We start from the raw sequence: 20,368 nt of genomic DNA, 5'->3' as shown, positions 1-20,368 counted from the left end.
GTAACAATTAAATCGAATGTTACTGAATTTACAGTATCGGGTGATTGTTAATTACAATAGTGGTACGCTGCCTGCCCCTTTGTGCATGGTCTTGCCAAAAACAAGGTCGTAGTTAATCTGACCTAGTTGCGAAAATGAAACGTTAATTATGCAGTTAGACGAATAAAGCGAAACTTTACACATAATTGGTACACATCAAAATCTCCATGCGGACGAAATCACAGACAGGTCCATGACTAACGGGGCGGACTCGATCCTTCTAGAAGCGGAATATGAAAATGCTGCTAATTTCTCTATAGGGGCGACAACCGACAATCTGCCGCCGGGCGTTTTATACAGGGTTAAAGCCACTTACAAGTATAGTCGCGAGGATGTGGACGAATTGTCGTTCGACGTCGGCGAGATTATTCGCGTCGTGGAGTACGACGATCCCGAGGAGCAGGTCCGTAAGCCTCCGAATATAAATAAGACTCGACAACATCTATTACATTATCTGTTATCTAACGCGTTAACACGTCCGACATTTCTTTTCACGATATTCATTGCTCGTTACAGGAAGAAGGCTGGTTAATGGGTATCAAGGAAGGCACCACTGAGAAGGGTATGTTCCCGGCGAACTTCACGAAACCGCTGTGAGAGCTGAACTCAGTTCGCCATTTACACTCCAATGCTCATCAGAGACAGCGTATTTTACTTTAAAGTAGTTAAAGAGTCGCGTAATTAACTGGGAGATAAGAGCCGTGCGGTCATGCGAGATAATATTACGCGCGACGTGTATGTATGTAAACGTAAACGAAGAAGCGAAAGAGCAGGCGACGGGCTGCAGGAGGGATAAGCGGGGGAGGGAGCGGGGAGAATTCGATAAGATAGTTATGCTGGAGGTACTGCGGAGAGAATCAATCACCCCAAAGTGCCTTAACCCAGCCACTGTCTGTGCCAACATTCACTCTTACTCGTCAAAAAAAAAATATATATTAATATATATGGGATTGACCCTCTCATATCAAACATACGAATACACATCATGAATAATAATCAAACGAGATATTTAAGCGACTAAATAATATATTGTAACACGTACACACAACAAGAAACACGCGCCACACGTACACGCGTACACAACGATTATGCAATATTATATAATATAAAACGAAATCTATATATTAAATTTTAATATTATTTTATGAAATTGTGTACATAGATCTATACATACGATTTAAGAGTATTTTACGAGATAACTTTGTGGCCACTGAAAATTTATTGCTAAGAGACGTACATCTTAAAGTTTTAAGAACACGCGCGCCACTTGAGAAATCCTCCCCTCCCGTTCAACGGGAAGGGTGATCGTAAAATTTGCAAGGTCCAACTACCTGTCTGCATTCGTAAGGTATATAAGGTTCTATTTACTCGCCTAATGTTCGAGAGTCTAGCAATAGCTCCCATTAAAAATCTCGCCACAATTTGCATGCCAAATTTTTCAACGACGTAATAATAGATATCGAAAAGGTGATACGTGAGAGAAATAAATATTACAATGTATAAATGAGATGAGAGTATAGCTTCTGTGTATTTATGATTGATAGTCCTTTTCTTGTTTCTCCGCCTTTTGGAGCACCGCGACTTTCGTCAGCGAAGTCTCTTTGTGAATTATTTTGCGCAGGTTTTATTCACACTTGTATCCGAAAATCTTATGTACATGTATGTAGAAAATCGGGTAGCGACGAGAGAGCGTTTATTATTATATTATTTTATTACTATTGTTATTATATATATTGCTATAATTATTATCGCTCCCGTATCTATTCACATGTTGTCAGGATAGAAAACGAATACGTAACGATCCAATCCCGAAACTTTTTGTAGACTCAATCAATACTCGTTAGATCTGCCGAAACAATCTTGTATTCGCATCTTGTGTAATAAATAGTGTTGTAATAATAATATACATATATACACGTACATACTTACAGCGTTAGCATTAAGAGAAAATATCAGTTTTGAGAGAAATTGTGTGTCTTTTTATTTTATCATGCTGGCTAAAACTGTGAAAGAATAGGAAAGTTCGAGTGCCCTTTTTGCGAGAGAAACCACTTGGTTTCGACGATTGATTGTTACGCAGTTAATTGGTTATAACTTAACAGAAATATTAATAAATTCTCTTGGTTTCTTAAATTTCTCCCCGAAAGATACTGTAATATTTTAAAAAGGAAAAGGAGAAAAGAAAAGCAAGTTTTTATACAAATTTGTATTAAAAAAAGATATCTCGAACAGATTTAATCAATTCTTTCGAGCTTTCAATTTACATGACATGTGCAATAATAATTATATGATTATACAAAACTTCATTGAAGTATTCATCAAGTGGATAAAACAATGCATTTAAATACTAAGAATGAATATGAAAAAATTCTTTTGCTAATTATGCGCTAAATATTTTTTTATGACATTCAAACACATAATAAATGTGTTACCTAATATATCCATGTATTAAGAGAATTCTGAAGTAACGACCAAATTTCTCGACGTGAAACTTGAAAGCACCCTTGTCTAAACAGAAATTAAAATGTCGATATATTACTGACATTATTATTTCGCGCAGACTCGGCAGGCGCTTAGATATTCGCATATATTGGAAAGGGCAGTGAAACTACAGCTCTTCATTCTTGTATCCAATATATATGAAGATATATACTTTTCTATATCATCTCGTGCAAATGCAAAGGACTCTAGATATATGATAAATACTTCACGTCTGAGTCAGTTTTGATAATTAAAAGGTTCAGAAAATACAGAAAAAATTGATTTTTATTTTATTATTAAAACAAAAATTTTTAAAAAAGATAAGTAATGAAATAATGTGTGAAAATCGATAGTAAAATAAAACAATATTTTTTATGTCATAGACGTTTTATGTCATAGTCTCATTATCTATCGTCATAGACACAGGAACAAATCTTCAACATTCAAATTGACAAATATACTTACAAATATGCATAATAAAAGCAAGAATTTAGCGAAAAGGAAATGTTCATTCCGTCAAAAAGCTTCTAATAGCATATATGGGTCACACGTGTTCGCAATTTGTCCCTTCAATATGCTTGGGGAGTAATTTAAATTTTGCTGTTTTTCCACTTAAAAAAAGTCATTTATATCACTAAAAAGTTTTTTTTTCCCAAAAAGAAAAATTGAAAGATTTGAAGTGACGATATACGGGCATGAATGATCCACGTGTGCCATTTAAGAATTAATATTTTATATACTAATATAAAACGCAGTTAGAAGGACAAAAATATACAAATATAAGGCAAAAGTAAAAGCTAAAAAATTATTATCTACAGTGGAAATAAAGATTCATTATAATGGGCGCGTAAGTGATCGTTTCTTTCTATCTCGTATTTTCTAATTTTTTTCAACATTTATTCATTATCGTTTGAAAAGGCTTAAACTGTCATATTATTGTGCAACGATTACCATAAAGTTTCTTCACTTTTACTTTTACCAAGTTTATATCGTACGTCTAAGAAAAGCTGCAGTCTTTTGCGAGCCAAAAGAGAATAAAGAAAATTTTTCTAAAAATATATTAAGTTGATTGATGTGGATAAAAAATAATCGCGAACGCGACGTTCCTCCAATACATTTTTTTAGAACTTTGATTTATTAAGAGTTCACATTGTATTCTAAAAATGTGTCGATATTATAGGCTTTCGTGAAGCCTCATCTGCTAAACTTAATCCTCTCGTCAAACAATGACAATAGTTTTGTGACATGCGTTTTTACTGATTCATAGAGAAACGTACGCGATGAAATATAGGAAACGTCAGTCGGTGGAACGCGCTACGTCAAAACTTGTTTCAACTTAATTCGACATTTCGAAACGGCAATTTTTAATTAAGTTCAAATATTGAGGCGGCAAATTTATTAATAAAGCTAACAATTTCTTTTTTTCAGCATTGCGGCTTCTCGTTCGATATAAAAAATTGGACCAGCGAGCCTCAAGAGCGGAACAGCCAATGGGAAAACGGGTCGTTCTAAGTGGACGAGAATTTCCGATTAGCGTCGCGCGATGGAAACGGAAAGAGAAGCAGGAAGAAAAGATAAACTGATAAAATTAGACAAGTAAAAATGACGCAAAGCAGCAACATTAACATAACGCGAGAATTAAGTTTGAGAAAAGTTTTTAAGAATTCTTATAAAAACGCGATAAATAGTCGCTAAAAAAAAATCTAAACATTTTAATTTATCATCTAATTTTCCATTATAGCGTTAGATCGAAGATTTCGCATTTCTAGCGTCATGTAAAACCGTTTTGCGCGATTCTCGAGAATCTCGAGTTGATTTCTTTTCGCCGTGGCGCGCGCCATCATCGGGCGGACGGTCGGTCGGTCGGTAAGGCAGGCAGCGCGGTGACCGGTGGCGCTCGCAGCGCCGCGCCGTTACGTTCTCCGTGCCTCCTCCCCGGCGGGTGGCGGCCGCGCCTCCTCCTATTCGCCGATTTTAATCTCGTTAGCGGACACGTGCGCGCCCCCCGCGCCCTACGGTGCTGGGTCCGATACGCAGGCAAGCCAGAGCCAGCCACGAGCGTACCGAGCGAGAGGAGAGAGCCTGGGCTGCCGTGGGTGCCGCGTCGCCGGGGCTTCGCCAATCTGGTTTGGTCTAACAGGATTCACGGCTCGCGCGACGCTTCATAAAAGCTGCGCGCCGGACGGGCGCGGCGCGTGTCGCAAGGAGTTGTTCCGCTCGTGAGGTGTGGGCGCTCGTGCAGCAGCAGCGGCAGCAGCAGTGATATATAGACGGAGAAAGAGTGATAGATAGAGACGACGAGACGTCGTCACGGTGAACCTTCTCTCGCGGCGGTCCGACCCGACACGTCGCCGTCGTCGCTAACGTGACCACGCGCATCGTCGTATGCCGCGCGCTCGTCTCGTGGTATCCTCGTGTCGCGCTCTCGCGTCGTTCGGTGCGTCGGAGCAGCAGCAACAGCAACAGCAACAGCAACAGCAACAGCAACAGCAACAGCAACAGCAGCACCACCAGCGATAGCAGCAACAGAGCGGCGGCGGCAACAGCAGCGACAGCTTTTCGCGTGTGTCACGGCGAGAGCGGGACGGAGAGAAAAGCAGGCCCGCGCGGGAGCGAGCGAGAGCGAGAACGTGCGAGGAGTGAGTGAGCGAGCGAGCGAGCGAGAGAGAGAGAGAGAGGAGGGAGACGGAGCGCCGGTGGGTTACCACACCCAACACCGCGCGAGCCGGGGAGCCGATCGCCGAACGTCGCCGCTACGCCGCTCTCTCGAGAGCCTCTCTCTGGCCGCGCCGTGCGTGTAGTACTACGCGGGTGAGAAGGCGCGAGCGACCATCCAGGGATTCATCCGTCGATCGTCACCGGCTGCTTGTCAACCGGGTGCTGCTTCCGCCGTGCGCGCCGAGTGTTACCTTCCATCGCTGCGCGCCGGGATAAGAACGGCGAACACACGGATAGTAACCAAAGAGAGAGAGGAAGCGCAAAGAGGGAGCGAAGAAGTGCGCGAAGAGCAAGAGAGAGAAGGGGAGAGACGGAAAAAAGGAAGGAGCGAGCGAGAAAGGGACGGACGGACCTCGCCCTCTGCGAGGGAACGTCCGTCGAGGTTACGGCGACGTCGTGCCCGTGGGAAAGGCGAAACGTGCGCGACCGCGGACCGCGGTGGTTACATGTGTGCGCGCGTGAGTAGTGAGTAATAGACAGAGAACGAGAGGTACGTAATAGATAATTATATACATATATAAACCGCGCTCACACGCACACGGCAAGATTCGCCCAGTGCGCCTCGACGAAAGCTCGCACTCGCTCGCACTCGGGGCGAAACGTGCGTGCGCGCGAGCGCGAGTGGGACGGAGCGTGGAGACGAGGGCGTATAACGGGAGAGAAGGAAAGCGAAGAAGAAGAGGAAGAAAGATCAGAGCGGGCGAGTAGTCGGTGGACGACAGAGGCGCAGGCGGCGCGAGGGTTCGTGTGCGTGCGCGTAGACGCGCGTTGATGCGTCGCTGGCGTCGTCGAGCCCCGCCAGGAGCAGCGGCGCTGCGTAGACGCCGCCGTCGTTGAGGGGGGAAACACGGGTGCGCCGCCGGGGACGTTCCCCCGTCGTCGTCGTCGTACTCGTCGCCGTCGCCGTCGCCGTCGTCGTCGCCGTCGTCGTGGTGACCGTCGTCGTGCCGGCCGTGCGAGTGCCAGTGGTGGTGGTGGCAGTGGTGAAGGTGGAGGAGGCGGAGGAGGTGAAGGAGGTGGTGGTGGTGGTGGTGGCAGTGGTGGTGGTGAGTTGCCGCGAGTGAGTGAAACACCACCGTCATCGTCGTCGTCGCCGCTGCCGTCGACGTGACCGTCGTCGTCCGTCGTCGCCGTCGTCGTCGCCGTCGCCGTCGCCGGTGGTGTCCACTGTCCGTAGTAGTAGTAGTAGTAGTAGTAGAAACAGCGGTAGTGGGAGGCGGCGAGGAGGAGCGAGAGAAGCACCACCGGGACGTGAGAGACGGAGAGAGAGAGAGAAAGAGTAAGAAGACGGGGACCACGAGGACGGCGACGAGGCGCTCGTTCGCCGTCGCCGCCGCCGCCGCCGTCGTCGCCGCGGTGGCGAGACAATACCCGGTTTCCCGCCCGTCGTCTCCACCGGGACGATCGCCGACTTGCATCTCAACGCGTTTCTCGGGAGCGCCGCATCGTCGGCGGCCGCGTGCGTGAAAGAGAGAAAGAGACAGAGACAGAGGAGAGGAGCAGCAGCCGCGACGAAGGTCGCCGCCGGTCGGCGAGCAGCAGCGCTCGCCGTTCCCGCGAATCGCTCGTTACATACCCCTCCTCTCCCTGCCTCCTTCTTCGTCCACGACCTCCCCGATATTCCTGCCCCTTCGGTCACTTCCTTTTCCTCCACCTCCTCTCCTTCTTCGCCTCCGTCTCCTCCGTCAAAGGAGGATTCCGCCGTTCTGAGCCATGGCGTGCTGCCTGTCGGAAGAGGCGAAGGAACAGAAACGCATCAACCAGGAAATCGAACGGCAGCTGCGGAGGGACAAGCGGGATGCCAGGCGGGAACTCAAACTGCTCCTGCTCGGTGAGTTTCGTCATTTGCTCATAAAAAGAAAGAAGAAGGCCGCCGCCGCCGGCGCCGCTGAGCGCCGATAGAACGGCCGGCCGAGCGCTGTAAAAGTCTTTCGCTCTTCTCGCTCTCATCGCGCCTCGTCATCTTTTCGCACCGTGAGAAAACGTTGGCGGGGAACGTAGGCCGTGTGCGGATCGAGCCGTATAACGGGCAGGCGCGGGCAGGTTACTCCAAAAATAGCGAAAATTGTAACCCCGACACGCACACGCGAGGAATATAGCCGGGTTGGTTACTCCGGCTTAAACTTACGTGCCGTGCCTGCCGTGCCGTCGTTTACCGGGGAAGGTAAAGCGAGTAATTTGCCACTCGACTTGCCTCCCCACTATATCCGCGGCGTAAACCCCGGCATTGTAGTCGGGAATATACGAAGCCGGTAAAAGCAGAGACCGGCCGAGTGTGTGGCAAGTCGATCGCCTCGTTCGCTCGCTCGCTTTCCTCCCCGGTGGAGGAAATTAATGAAGGACGATAACGCTGTATGAACCCGGTAGGGAGAGATTAGTATAGCGAGTATAGCGGCGAGTTGCCTACTCTCCCTGTTATTTCGATCGAGGCGGATATAGGTGTGTATAGTCCTCCCCCCCCCATTTTCCTTTACCTCGCATACGGAGACTTGTTTGTTTCCGAGAAACCGCTGGTTGTGAGGACGTAATTTCGCCGAGCACCGCATTACCGGCGATTTAAATCTTAGGTAGAACGCCGCGGCGGTTTCGCTCGAAGTCGATATAGGGAGGCGAAGTTCGGGGTAGTAACAGAGAGATGATTACGGAACAGGTGGGTGAAATAACGTGCTCCCCGGCTTCGTGTAAATCTGGCATTAGCGTTACCGTTATCGTTGACTAAAAATCTACGTAGGTCGAGAGCTTTATAAGGTTCGGCGAAAAACCGGCGAAAAATGACGCGCACAATATAGATCTTATCTCTTTCTCCGCGAGGTGTATATATAGCGTAGTTTGTCTGTTAATGGAATTTTTTTATTTACCGATATCCCGAATAGTCAATTTTCCAGCGGATCGATTTACACGCCGCTATCTATCATTACGTAGAAAAATGCAACGCAACGTTGACGGAATTCCCGTCAGGCTGCGTGGCCAATTCGAATCGACCGCGATACTGAATAATCACGACAGGCGGCGGAGGAAGACGCCTTTTTAATAACGCGAGCCGACAGCGGTTTTGCGGAATAATAATCGAGATAGACATACGATTCGAGAGAAACAAAAATTCGTTCAGCGGACGTCGTAAGGCTCGTCGAAGCACACGACTGTCAGTTCCGTCGTCGTCCGAGAGAGAGAATGACGATTATTAATTTTGCCGTTGGCCGTTGGCGAGATTACCCTGATTGACCCCTATGTACTCTCGTTTAGAAAGAGTCCGCTCCGAGCCCGTTTCATTCATGCGCGCCTCTCGCGAGCGGCGCGGCGCGGCGCGGCGCGGCGGCCGCGGCCGCGTGCCGTCGACTCCGACGCCGACGCCGACGCTGACGTCGACGCCGACGCCGGCGCCGCCCGGGAGGCGACGTCCGCGCGTCACGGTACGTTTTCTCGTCCTGTGCACGAGGTCGATCGGCGCGGCCGGCGTGCGCTCTTGACAGCTCTTTCCCGACCGGCCGCCGCGCCGCGCCGCGCGCCGCTCCGCGATGTACCGCTGCTTATACACGGTGTCCTCGGAACGTTACCGCCGCCGATCTCTTCTTAGCGACAATCTCCGTCGGACGTCTAACTTTTCAGCACGGTATAACGTCTTGATGTTTAGCTTTTTAAACGAGCCGACGACGCGCGACGACGCCGACGCGACGGGACGGATCGAGTTTGTTATTTATAAGATTCCACGCAAATACCGAGGACGTATATCTGAAATAAACCTTGCTAATCGGAGTTGATGCATGTCGGATCGAAAGATCTTTTAAATGTTGTGATTAATTAATCGTCAAATATATTAATTCATCCTATCGTTAAATGTACATGAATCAGAGGGTTTTAATTGGGGTATAACGAATGGGGCTGTGAGATTACGTGGTTGTTTGTGCGTAAGTTTTTATAGATTAAAGCCGGTTCCACGATACGTCGCAAACGATGGCGACTGCTAGTTGAAAAGTGTTATTTCCACGTTGCGCTTGTGTCAATTGCGGTTGTCAAAAGAGAGTTGGCAAACTTTCAACTTTTTTTGGCGACAGTGTAACTGGCAATCGGCAATCAGAAATAACACTTTTTTCAACCAGCAGTTGCCATCGTTTGCGACGTATTGTAGAACCGAAATAGGAATTTAATTCGGACGTTTCGACTCCACATTGAACCGCGTCTTTAGCGGTGTAAAAAAATTAACAAAAGTTTACCCAGAGGGTTTGCTTCACAGATTTTCTAGATCTAGATCTGGAAGGCGCAAATTACGCCTATGATTAGGCCTTTTGAACGATAGTTCATAAAGCTCGTGTGAAGCTCTTAAAAGTCACCCGATCACAGCGTCTGATACGTCAACTTTTATCTCGTCTCCGCACCATACGGATCGGTAATGCGAGCGCCAGCTCGGAGGAGCCCTTTTGCGTCGCGCCGACTCGGCGTATTAAATTCGCCTCGCTTATACGATCTGACGAGAAGTCGTCGCTCGTTAAGCGCATTGTTTTCCCCGACGTGCTCTCTGCGGTTTCGTGATTCACGCGAGCCGCGTGTGCATATTTACCCACCTATTCCGCGAAACGAAACACCAGCACTGGGCGTGCACTCGCGACGTCCCCTTATCGAGATTTATCATCTCGATCGTACGGAAGATCGTATATATATCTTTTTCTTCAACGCGCAAAACCGGTTGCATTTACAGGCCCTGATGCTCTTTTCTGACACGCATTTTATATGTTCGCATTTGATACATTGCGCGTATTTTAATATAATTTTAAGCATATAAATCTCCTTTCTTCTACACATATACATGTGTATTTATTTAAAAATGACAAGCTTGAAGTGAAGACATATATCTGCGGAATATTCGATGAAATCGATTCGAGGACAGAAGGTCGATGCAGCAATATTTCTTTCGTCTGATATTGCATGATAGATATCTAGATATTTTTTTCAGTTTTTTTTTTTTTACTCAAAATTAGATATCTTTATAATTTAACGGATAAAAATCAAACTCCTGTCGAGTATTGTAGTAATCTGCACATATCGTAGACCCATAAAAAATTTCGAGATACTTATATTATATCACTAGATTTTTATACTTGGGACTAATCAGAATTCTTACAAATTATTTTTATATGTAGCGAATTAACTGATGTCGTCTGCGTTTGTCGATCAATTCCGTAATCGTCCAATAATCATCTCATTATCGATAATCACTATTTCTCATTGCAGCTGCGCTTTTATCTTGGATTTTCTCGGAGATAATGTCCCCTGAAATGAAAAATCATGACTCTCGATGTTTAACCGTTGTTTTGTACCCTTATCTGACATCCGCTTTCAAAATTAATAGACTTTCGAATTTAATAGACTTGGCGCGGAGATGCACCGGTGCGGAAGAGCAACAGCTAATCGTCGTTGTCATCGTTGGACGCGTTTCAATGAATCGCGTATATATAAGGTGATGTCTTGGAAAATTTGCAGTTATATTATTTTTGATATCGTATACTTTGAAATTATGCGATCAGCTTTTGCTCAGAAAATATTTTGGCGGATGTTATTATCCGCGGACGTTACAATTCCGCGAATTTCACGCTGTTGAATATTAAAGGATGAAAATTTAAACCAGTACCTTGAACCAAATAACGTTTTGTTATTTTTAACTATCATGTGTGTCGAAATTTATTATTTCAACGCAAAATAAGTATTATTTTAACTCCATTGATTTAATTAAATTAACATATTGCGTAGGAGTGGCAGTAGGAGTAGAGAATGATTAAAAATGACTTAAATTGAGTATAATTTGACATTACGAATTTAACAAGTGCAATATGAAGTGACCAGTTAATCGAAATCTTTATTAAAATAAATAAAAAAAATAGATTACACATACATATTTATATAATTTATATATTTACACAGTAAAAAATCGTGTGTACATAGCGGTCCATATGTTAAAATTTTCTCATGTTACCAAGATTTGATTATTTCAATGTAAAATTAACATACAACCGCTATGTTATTATTTTATTAACATTTTCATGCGTTACATTTATGTCAACGTGATAACTTAACACTTTATGTATGTCATTTAGAAATTAAATATCATTTTGAATTCTTTTAACACAATTTTTTAAAAATTAACACGTCTTAAAGTTATTTTGACACATAAACAAAAGTTAAAGTAAATTTTCAAATAATTGTATAAACTTTGACATACAAAAAATAATTAATTTTACTAAAATTTAATGTTTCTATTACACACAATTCAAAAAAAAGTAATTAATATCATGTGTTAATATAACTTGAAAAATAAAGTCAAAAGAACAAATATAAATGTAAAGTATAGTGTCAATTAATTAACATTTCTATAATTTGTTAACAAGTAAGTGCTGGTCTACCACCTTGCTTTAAAGGGTATTTAAGCTCTAAGCCGTAAGAAATTGACCAATCACAATGGAATGTGAGGAGAATACTCGATTGTGATATGGTCAATTTCTTACGGCTTAGAGCTTAAATACTCTTTAAAGCAAGGTTGTATAGACCAGCGCTAACGCACGATGAATGTCATTTTCACTTAAAATTTAGCGTGGACTTTCTGGGCCATGTAAAATAGGTTAAAATTACGTTTTATTTTTTACTATATATATTTTTTTTATACTATAAGTTGAACCGTACTTCAATGTTTTTGATGTCCGACTCAAGCGTAAACTTTCGTCGGATAATATGTCGCTGTAAATTACCGCGAATTATCGGCCATTCAGTCGGACAATCCGGACATTCGTGAGTTCCCAAGATTCGCGCTCGCGCTCATCAAATCCAATTTCGAAAATAAAGGGTTCAATTAATGCGGCGCCGGCCGATCGCCGATTCAGTCCTTTCTCGGGGCGCCCGGCCAAGTTCCCGAGTTGTCGAACTGCGGAGACGTGTCGACTCTGTCGACTCGGCGAAATTGTAAATCGCGCGGGCCAGCGGCAATCCAATTTCGACGATTGTGACGCGACCACGCTGCTGTACGTTACGCATGCACGTACATCAGGCTACGTTCGGGGAGCGCGCTATTAGCGCTATTGTGATGGATCATTCTATCTTTATCGCTCATCAGGTGTAAAACAAGGATAGAATAAGCAAATAGCGCTAATAGCGCGCTCCCCGAACGCAGCCACAATACGCACGCATCCGCGCTGCTCGCGGCACAACAATTTGCGCGAAGAACAATGTTGGAAGAACAATTCGCGCGATTCCTAACGCGGTTTCGCGTTCCGTTGGTCATCGAGAGCGCGTACGCGTTCTTTCTTGTGGAATGCATCCGCTAAACGCGTGATACACCCCGATTGGACGATACGTGATCCTGCGACGAGTTCCTTGTCGCCGTACGATTGCGAGTGGCGGCCACTTCGTGACTCCGTGAGAATTTATTAAATCTGCCGCACCAAGATTATTCTAATAATACCACGTTAATTAAACATCGTTAATTTTTTTTCCCCAAGCATTATATGATTCGGCAGATGTTTGCCTTTTTTTTATCTTGAAACTTTGTTCTAATATCAACGATCATTTTCTGGTCTGAAGCTTTCACAAGATAGTGAAAGTATTTTATAAATTGAATTTGGGAGGGACAAAATTTTGTTTTTATTAAGAATTTATTCGTTGCACAAAATGCTTTGCAAGTAATATATACATATAAAATATTTATTCTATTTAAATTGGTAACGAAAATTTTTGTATAAAGATGGCGAGGCATAAAAACAATTTCGAGTTGTAAGACGTTTAAAGATGAAGGTTTCGTCGTAAAAACTATAAGAATGTAATTGGAATGTAAAAAAATAAGACTTTGTTTTTTATTTAATTTTATTTAATTTAAACTCAATTTTTTAACAAACGTTTAAAATTCTTTTATTATGATAAAAGTAGTTTGCATTTTTTACTGCAAATAAACATTAATGTATTATAGTCAAAATATATAACTTTCTGGAACAGATTTTCATATCGGAATTAAATTAAGAACTCTCTCTCTCTCTCTCCTAACGTTTCGTAAGGTATGAATCATCCTGCGTTTATATACGAGCAGTCATGAATCGATTTAAAAGAATTAAATGCTATAATTAGAGCAACTTTTTTAAATCGAAGATACGAGCAGGCCGGCTATGGCACTTTATTTGACCAATCCGTGAGAGTTTCGTCACAAGTATACGATCTCAGTCTCTCACGTCATCCTCAATCCTCAAATAATCTCGGCACACTTGCACCTTTTGTCGAAGTAACGGAGATACCACAGAAAGAAGTACCGGGATACTCTCTGCTCTCGGACTCTGTTCTTCCGGTCGCGGAGAGACGTGAGCGGCGTGACAAGTGAGGCCATGATTCTCTCGGTCGCATTTCTTCTCATAAGAGGTCCAGTTGTCGCCAATTAAGCTCTCGATCTTCAGCTATCGCGCCTTTTTGCATCTCACGTAATATATGCAAAGATTTTGTTCGTGCGACTTGTTAAATTTTTTACTCGACGTACCAAGCCCGATTCATCGGATTCATTGAAGTATTTCCGAAATATTTTCGCCGAAAATTCCTCTTCCTTCTCCTTCTCTCTGTCTCTCCCTCTCAGAAAAGGCTCGAACGTGACTAGACTACGCCGGGCTTTGACCACCTCGCTCGAGCTGCGAAATCTGCAAGAGCAGATCTCTGGACGATCTGTGGAAAAAAGCACCGGAGTAAATTCCGCCGGTAGTAATTCGCGCTGTAGTATCGAGTCGGCCGCCGCCGCCGTGCCGGTCGTCCGAGAGTATTATTAGCGCGCTCGTAAACAGCGGCCCCGGAAGTAGTGACATTAAAGATTGCGGTCGCTTCCGTAGCCGCGTGCGAGCCGCGTGCCCGCCGCGCCGGGTCTGGCTACTACCACGCTGTCCTTTTGTCGAACAATGTGGCACAGAAACGGTTGCGAGCTGAATGACCGTTATTTAACGAAGTGCACCGTGTTAAACAAGCCATGCCGCATTCGTCCGGATTTCTTTCCTCGAGGAATCGTCGTGAGAATACACGTGTGCCGTCCCGACACTTATTAGTCCGAGAAAAGACGCGACGCGCGTCTGCTACACGTGATGTATATATATATTTTTTACAATTAAAATAGGTTTTCTTAGAACATTTAGGATAATGAGGACTGTGTACCGGGCTTGAAAAGATAAAAATTTATTCTATAAATTTGGGAGGGGTGGATAACGTATATAAAATATTTTATTATATTTATGAATATTACCGTTATCTCGTAAAAAAACACAATTGAAATACAATAATTTTTACTTTAGGAAAGTCCTGTCGCGCGTCGTCGTCGTATAGAACTAAAATTAGGCTCTTATAAATAAGTCGATCATGAAATCGATTTGTTATTTTTAATCCGTGTGCGTTAAGCCGCGAAGGCCTTCAGTGAGGTAAATAACTCCATAATTAAGTCTATCAATCCATTTAAATCTTCTCTAAGAAAAAATCAACTCCTTGTTCTTAAAAAATTATACGTTCTTACTACAACGCATTTATATTATATCTCACGGAGGTGCATCACATTATAATATATTATACTTGAAGATTTATGAGGAAATACCAAAAATAAAATTTTTGTATAAATCTACATTTTTTTACAATTGTATGTTTGGAGATAAAACGTTCTTTAAAATATTTCTACAAATAGCAGTCATTCAATTTTGTTATCTGACTTTGCTACATTGTATCTTACATTTTTTTTGCAATGGAATGGCAATTTCTCAAATATTATATATAATCGCATTCTTTTTCATGTTAAATTTTTGAACGCTATATAAATATCTCAAAATATTTTAACTGTTTTAAGCAAATAATATTAAAATAATTATTAATAACAATTGATAGTATTCAACCTGTTTTGTATTGTAAGGAGTATTGCATCAAAAATTTTTTAGTCATGTCATTTTAAACGCGAAACGAAGATCGTCATTTTTAGGCAATTTGCGGCGCGAGCAATAACTAAAATTAAGCCCTTATAAATAAGCCTGTCGTAAAATCGATTTGTTATTTTTTAATCCGTGTGCATTAGCTCGCGAAGGTCCTTGCCGAGGTATTTTCCGCGCGACGCTATTTTCGCCGTGCGTTTGACACATCATGCAGGATTGCTGCGAGTCTGGGAAACCGTATAGAAACCTGGAAAAGAGTCGGCGAGAAGTTAAAACTGGTCGAAGGATACCGAAGAGAACCAGGGAAATCGGTAAACATTTTCAGAGTTCCTCATCGCGAGGTATATAAAAGCGGGATAAAAAATCATTTAATCAACAATTTTAACGATATTTAACCCTCCATCTCTGTATACGTATTCTTTTGCGCCGTTGGAGTGATATATATACGTGCTGGGTCTGTCACGTTTGACGCTATTTTTCCTTATCTTAAAGTACGTAGAAAAATCTGGAAAAAAATTGTCACAAAACATCTGTCTACATTGTAGTTGACGATTTTATAGTCATTTTGATAATCATCGTTTATTTAATATTTTATGGCAGGCTTGCAAGTTTTACAATTACGAGCAGATATCATTTTGACTCGACCACCGTGGACGGAAAGAACGATTTTGCTGAAGTATCTAAAAATTTAGCTAGATACAGATCTGAAGATAATTTTGTTGCACCATCAAAATAATTATGTAGAACACTCAAACTGATTGAAAATTATTATCAGCATTATCATCATACTTCAGCGACCTATACATATAATTATTTTGATGGTGCAACAAAATTATTTTCAGGTCTGTATCTATAGCTGAATTTTTAGATACTTCAGCAAAACCGTTATTTCCGTGTTACAGACGGTGGATTAAATATATTATGCTAACCGTCGTTATGCATGAAGAGATGCAGCAGACGAAAACTATAAAATCGTAAAGTAAATATGATAAGATAAAATATACATATGTAAAGTGGAAAAAAAATAAAAAGAAAGAGGTACATATGGTAAAAAAGGTGATGACAGACGATAACGAAGCCGGTTTTTTTTGCGTGTGTGCATCAGTATTTATTTTCATTCTGTTTACTCAGTTTGCTTCGCCCCTCTTTCGCGGCGCTAACAAATGCGACCGCTTTTATATACGTGTTACATCGTAATCAGGCGAGTAACGACAAGTAATGAATCTTATCGCGCGTATTGTCGTTTAACGGAGCGACAATCAATTTTGTCGACCGCGTGGTAGGAGGGGAACGTTGTTCCATGATGTATCCTAGATAATCTTTAATTATCTTCATTGGCAAGTTACAGCAAATTTACGCGCGTTCGATATATCGGGAGCATCTGCATACACTCCGTACGGATCTTGCAAGTATAAGTGTCACTCGCTGTGCACGTATATGTGTGTGTGTGTGTGTGTTTATGTGTGTATGTATAGTATATGCGTCCATATATGGATGCTTCCGTATGTCGTTCGATCGAGCGGAATATTACGTTAATCCCAGTTTCGAATATTTCGTCTATTTCGCGTTAAATGGCGAACTAGCGGCGCTAACTCACTGCCGCGACAGTCGCAAGACGTCGATATTCGGTTTTGGTCGAATTTATAATTCCTTATGATATAATCACGTTCAAATCAACAATTCACAGTGAAATCATGCTATGTGCACTATATGTACCACCTATTATATACCTGTCTGTTTTATACATTTATATTGGATTACAAGATATCATGCTTTTACTGAGTTAATTGCTGCAAAAGCTATGACAAATCTCTCCTCGAATCGATTTTTTCTTGATAAATATATCTATCAAAGAAAATCACTCTCTATTAAATTTTTTTTAATTTTTGACATTAATTACGACATCTGAGTTAACAAACAAATTAAAGTTTCATTATACTGAAATGCTTATTAAAAACGAACAAGATTATTATTTATTTGACTTTTTAAAGCTTAGCTTATGGAAAGCCTCTTATTTTTAATCGCTCACAGCAGAAAAAACTATAAATGGTTTGATATTATGATATTAAGATCCTTTGTCTGTCCAATTTTATTTAATATAAAATACAGTGACTTTACCGCGTCACCTTTTCATCATAAAATGAAGAATCTAAGAGTTCACATTAGGCCGCAGTCATATATATCATATATATGTAGTAGTCCTGGTATATATAAAAGTTATATATTTTTATCCATTTTTATTCACGGCTTTTACACATCGCTATTACACCCCACGACTCATGTAAGAATACTTATATGACACTTTGAACTATCGAAGTATCGATATTTTACCTTCGATATATTAGCCAACGCACATTAGCCGTAACTATGCCTTTTTGGACACGTGCGTTTCCATAGGGAGCTCTTCTTCCCCTGATCCCTCCTTTCTTTTTCTTCTCTCGTTTCGAGATTCCGGCACCGGATTCTAAAAATAATCGCCGCACATATAATGTTACACTCGGAATAAAAGCCGTCAAATTATTCCACGTGTACGCGGCGAACAATCGCCATGCTAACGATCAACAAATAACGCGAGTTTCCTCTCCTATTCGCGGTAGGCGATAAACACAGATAAGCCGATAAAAAGCCCCGTGGAGCTCCTCGGGCCGTGAGCAGGGTTTAAAAATAGAGCTCATTGAATCGCTGAAACACCGTCGCTGATTGCGCAATCACGCGATCGCTGAAAACACGCGGTCGTTAATCGCGCGTTAATCGCTTTTATATAGACGGGGATCGCGTAAACATCGAAACGCGTGCGCGTGACTCCGCACGGAATGTAACTCCACGACCCGTCGATACTTCAATTGTGTATATTACATCCGAAAATACATATAAAAGAGAAAAACTGTACAGGGCCATCCCGATATATTGACGAGAAATAGTCAATATTATCTTTTTTTTTGTAAATTTTTTGTATTCAACGAAAATTTGAAGACGGCCATTATTTTTGCATTTGATATCAGTCATCTTAATTTAGTAAGACAAAATCGTTTTCATAAATGAAGAACCAATAATTAGGTTTTTTTATATCTGTGAAACTTAATTTACGAAATGAACATTTTTTTTAATATCTTGTAGCTCGAAGACTATATTAGTACTGTCACACTTTTTTGGAATAAATAATGAAAACAGACTCCAGATTTCACGAGATATTTTTGCTTCCATTTGTTCAATTCTAGGACAATCTGTATATAACTTCATAAAAATTTGCCAGAAATTGGCAATATCTTGCGTTATCTCTCGCAAGCGAGATAGAAACAAAAGATACAATTTAGCATGGAAAAGAGAGAGAGAGAGAGAGAGAGAGAAAATAGAATTGCTTTTTACATAGAAATATTTTCTGCGCAACGAAAATAAATCTTATTTATATGAATAAAAATTAATGTACAATACGCTGGTAATATCAAATCGATGACAGACGTAAACAACAATTTTTAACGTGAAAGAAAATGATGAACCCCGATGATTTATTGTGCTTTTTGCGTGCAATTTTCCTGGTTTACATCACGCACGTTTTTCCACCGTCATTATTATACAAATATGTTTATAGAAACAATTGCCAATAATTTATTTACTCACAATTTATTTACATAAAGTTGTCACGCGATAACTTAAACAAAATACTTATTCTTCTAATTAAGAATCGACTGTACTGGCAATGATTATAATCGTGGCAACGCACCGCGTCTCGACCAAGGATTCTGGTCATTCTAAAATTGATGAAATTTATATGCTTATATTGTAAGCATCTAAAAACCTATAAGACCAAGGATTCTGGTCATTCTAGAATTGATGTATAATTTTAGATATTAATAATATAAGCAATTTTAGAATGATTAGAATCCTTGGTCGAAACGCGGAGACAATTTGTCGCGACGATTATAATCGTTGCCACGATTATAATAATTGCCAGTACAGTCGATTAAATTCTTAATTGGGTAAATAATTGCCTGGCGAAGCAAATGTTACTTATTCGGTTCAAAATACTTCTCTTTTCTTTCGCTTGAAATGGCTGCTACTATCCTCTCCGAAAGTATTGACCTTTTCTTTTGAACATCTTGCGTAACCTCTTTTAAATGCGGAAGGCTTATGTAATAATATCTACGTTTCCCCCCCCCCTTCCAAGGAAAACGAGTCGAAAATTGTTGTGCAAATGTGCAAGCGGGTACGGAAAGTATTAAACGGCGTTTTCCGTCGATCATATATATAACGTTCCGCATGCACCGTCAAAATTAATTTTAGCGCGGCAGCGGAAATGTGATTTGAATTATCGTTTTCACTTGAGCGATCCAATCCGGTATCGATGCGTTTTGTTGGCGTTTGTGAAACTTTATGCGAGTCGTTCTCCTAGAAACCTATATTGAACATTTTACAAAAAATTGTACTTTAATCAATTTTAATACGTCATAAAGAATAAGAGCAATTATAGGACAGATGCAGTAATTACGCAAATACCGAGTACATATTCTTTTCTTTATTAAATACCCAATATTGGTTATATATATATATATAAAATAAACAATAATGTTAATTGAAGTGAGATAATCCTCAAACGTCACGCTTCAGGAGTCAACCTCGAACGCCACACTGGGGTCTAACAGGCACAGCAGAGTTTCAATGGCAAATCAATTCTCTCTCCGTATATCTCTCGTCACTGGATAATAGGTCGAAGGGATTTCTTGGAAATCTGAGTAGAGATATCGACGAGTCAAAAATCACTGTTTGAAAATAATTAGCGAAGAATATGTCACGCGGGAGTTTCACTGTATTTTCTAAAGGCTCTTGACGCATTATACTCCAACGTGGACGTTTCAAGGGTTAATTGTAATTTACCCTTCTTACGCAAGGGAAGGGAAAGGGTATATATCGGGCTCCGAGTCGCAGAAAAACTGGTCATTTTATCGATACCTCACCTTTACTTCGGACGCAACATTTTATATTTTTCTCCGCGATCGTCCCTCTTTAATAACTAAAATTGCTTCCCTACGTCAGCGGTGTTATATAGCCATTTATTTTTAATCGGTGCTCATTCAGTCGCGCCTGAACAATGTACCTAACGGCGTTGGCATTCAGTACGGGAAATAATGTCACGATTGTGCGCCAAAGGCCTCCGCCGACAAGACTTTTACAGCCGCGCGCGCAACTTTTCACGTGCATTGTGCGCGTGCACCGACGACAGA

General features: G+C 41.7%; 2 protein-coding genes across 11 annotated transcripts in view; both read left to right on the top strand.

Moving 5' to 3' along the window:
- Positions 1 to 1,943, top strand: part of Amph (amphiphysin) — a 37,132-nt gene extending 35,189 nt beyond the window's left edge. For 2 of the 6 annotated variants that reach the window (XM_077406066.1, XM_077406069.1), the window contains 2 exons: positions 264 to 442; positions 556 to 1,943. In XM_077406066.1, the coding sequence (XP_077262192.1) occupies positions 264 to 442; positions 556 to 636 (260 nt within the window). In that variant the 3' untranslated portion in view covers positions 637 to 1,943. Of the gene's footprint in view, positions 1 to 224; positions 443 to 555 lie in introns of all 6 variants that reach the window. The other 4 variants (XM_077406065.1, XM_077406068.1, XM_077406067.1 and 1 more) reach the window with 2 other exon arrangements.
- Positions 1,944 to 4,472: 2,529 nt separating this feature from the next.
- Positions 4,473 to 20,368, top strand: part of Galphaq (G protein alpha q subunit) — a 38,720-nt gene continuing 22,824 nt past the window's right edge. For 2 of the 5 annotated variants that reach the window (XM_077406077.1, XM_077406078.1), the window contains exon 1: positions 4,492 to 7,069. In XM_077406077.1, coding sequence (XP_077262203.1) covers positions 6,952 to 7,069 — 118 coding nt within the window. In that variant the 5' untranslated portion in view covers positions 4,492 to 6,951. Of the gene's footprint in view, positions 7,070 to 20,368 lie in introns of all 5 variants that reach the window. The other 3 variants (XR_013256913.1, XM_077406081.1, XM_077406079.1) reach the window with 3 other exon arrangements.

This window comes from Temnothorax americanus, unplaced genomic scaffold, assembly GCF_048541705.1.
Source record: "Temnothorax americanus isolate GAGA-0224 unplaced genomic scaffold, ASM4854170v1 Scaffold20, whole genome shotgun sequence".
In the NCBI taxonomy this organism is placed as follows: Eukaryota; Metazoa; Arthropoda; class Insecta; order Hymenoptera; family Formicidae; genus Temnothorax; species Temnothorax americanus.
Note: the sequence above shows the minus strand (reverse complement) of the source record. Positions and strands in the feature narration are given on the sequence as shown.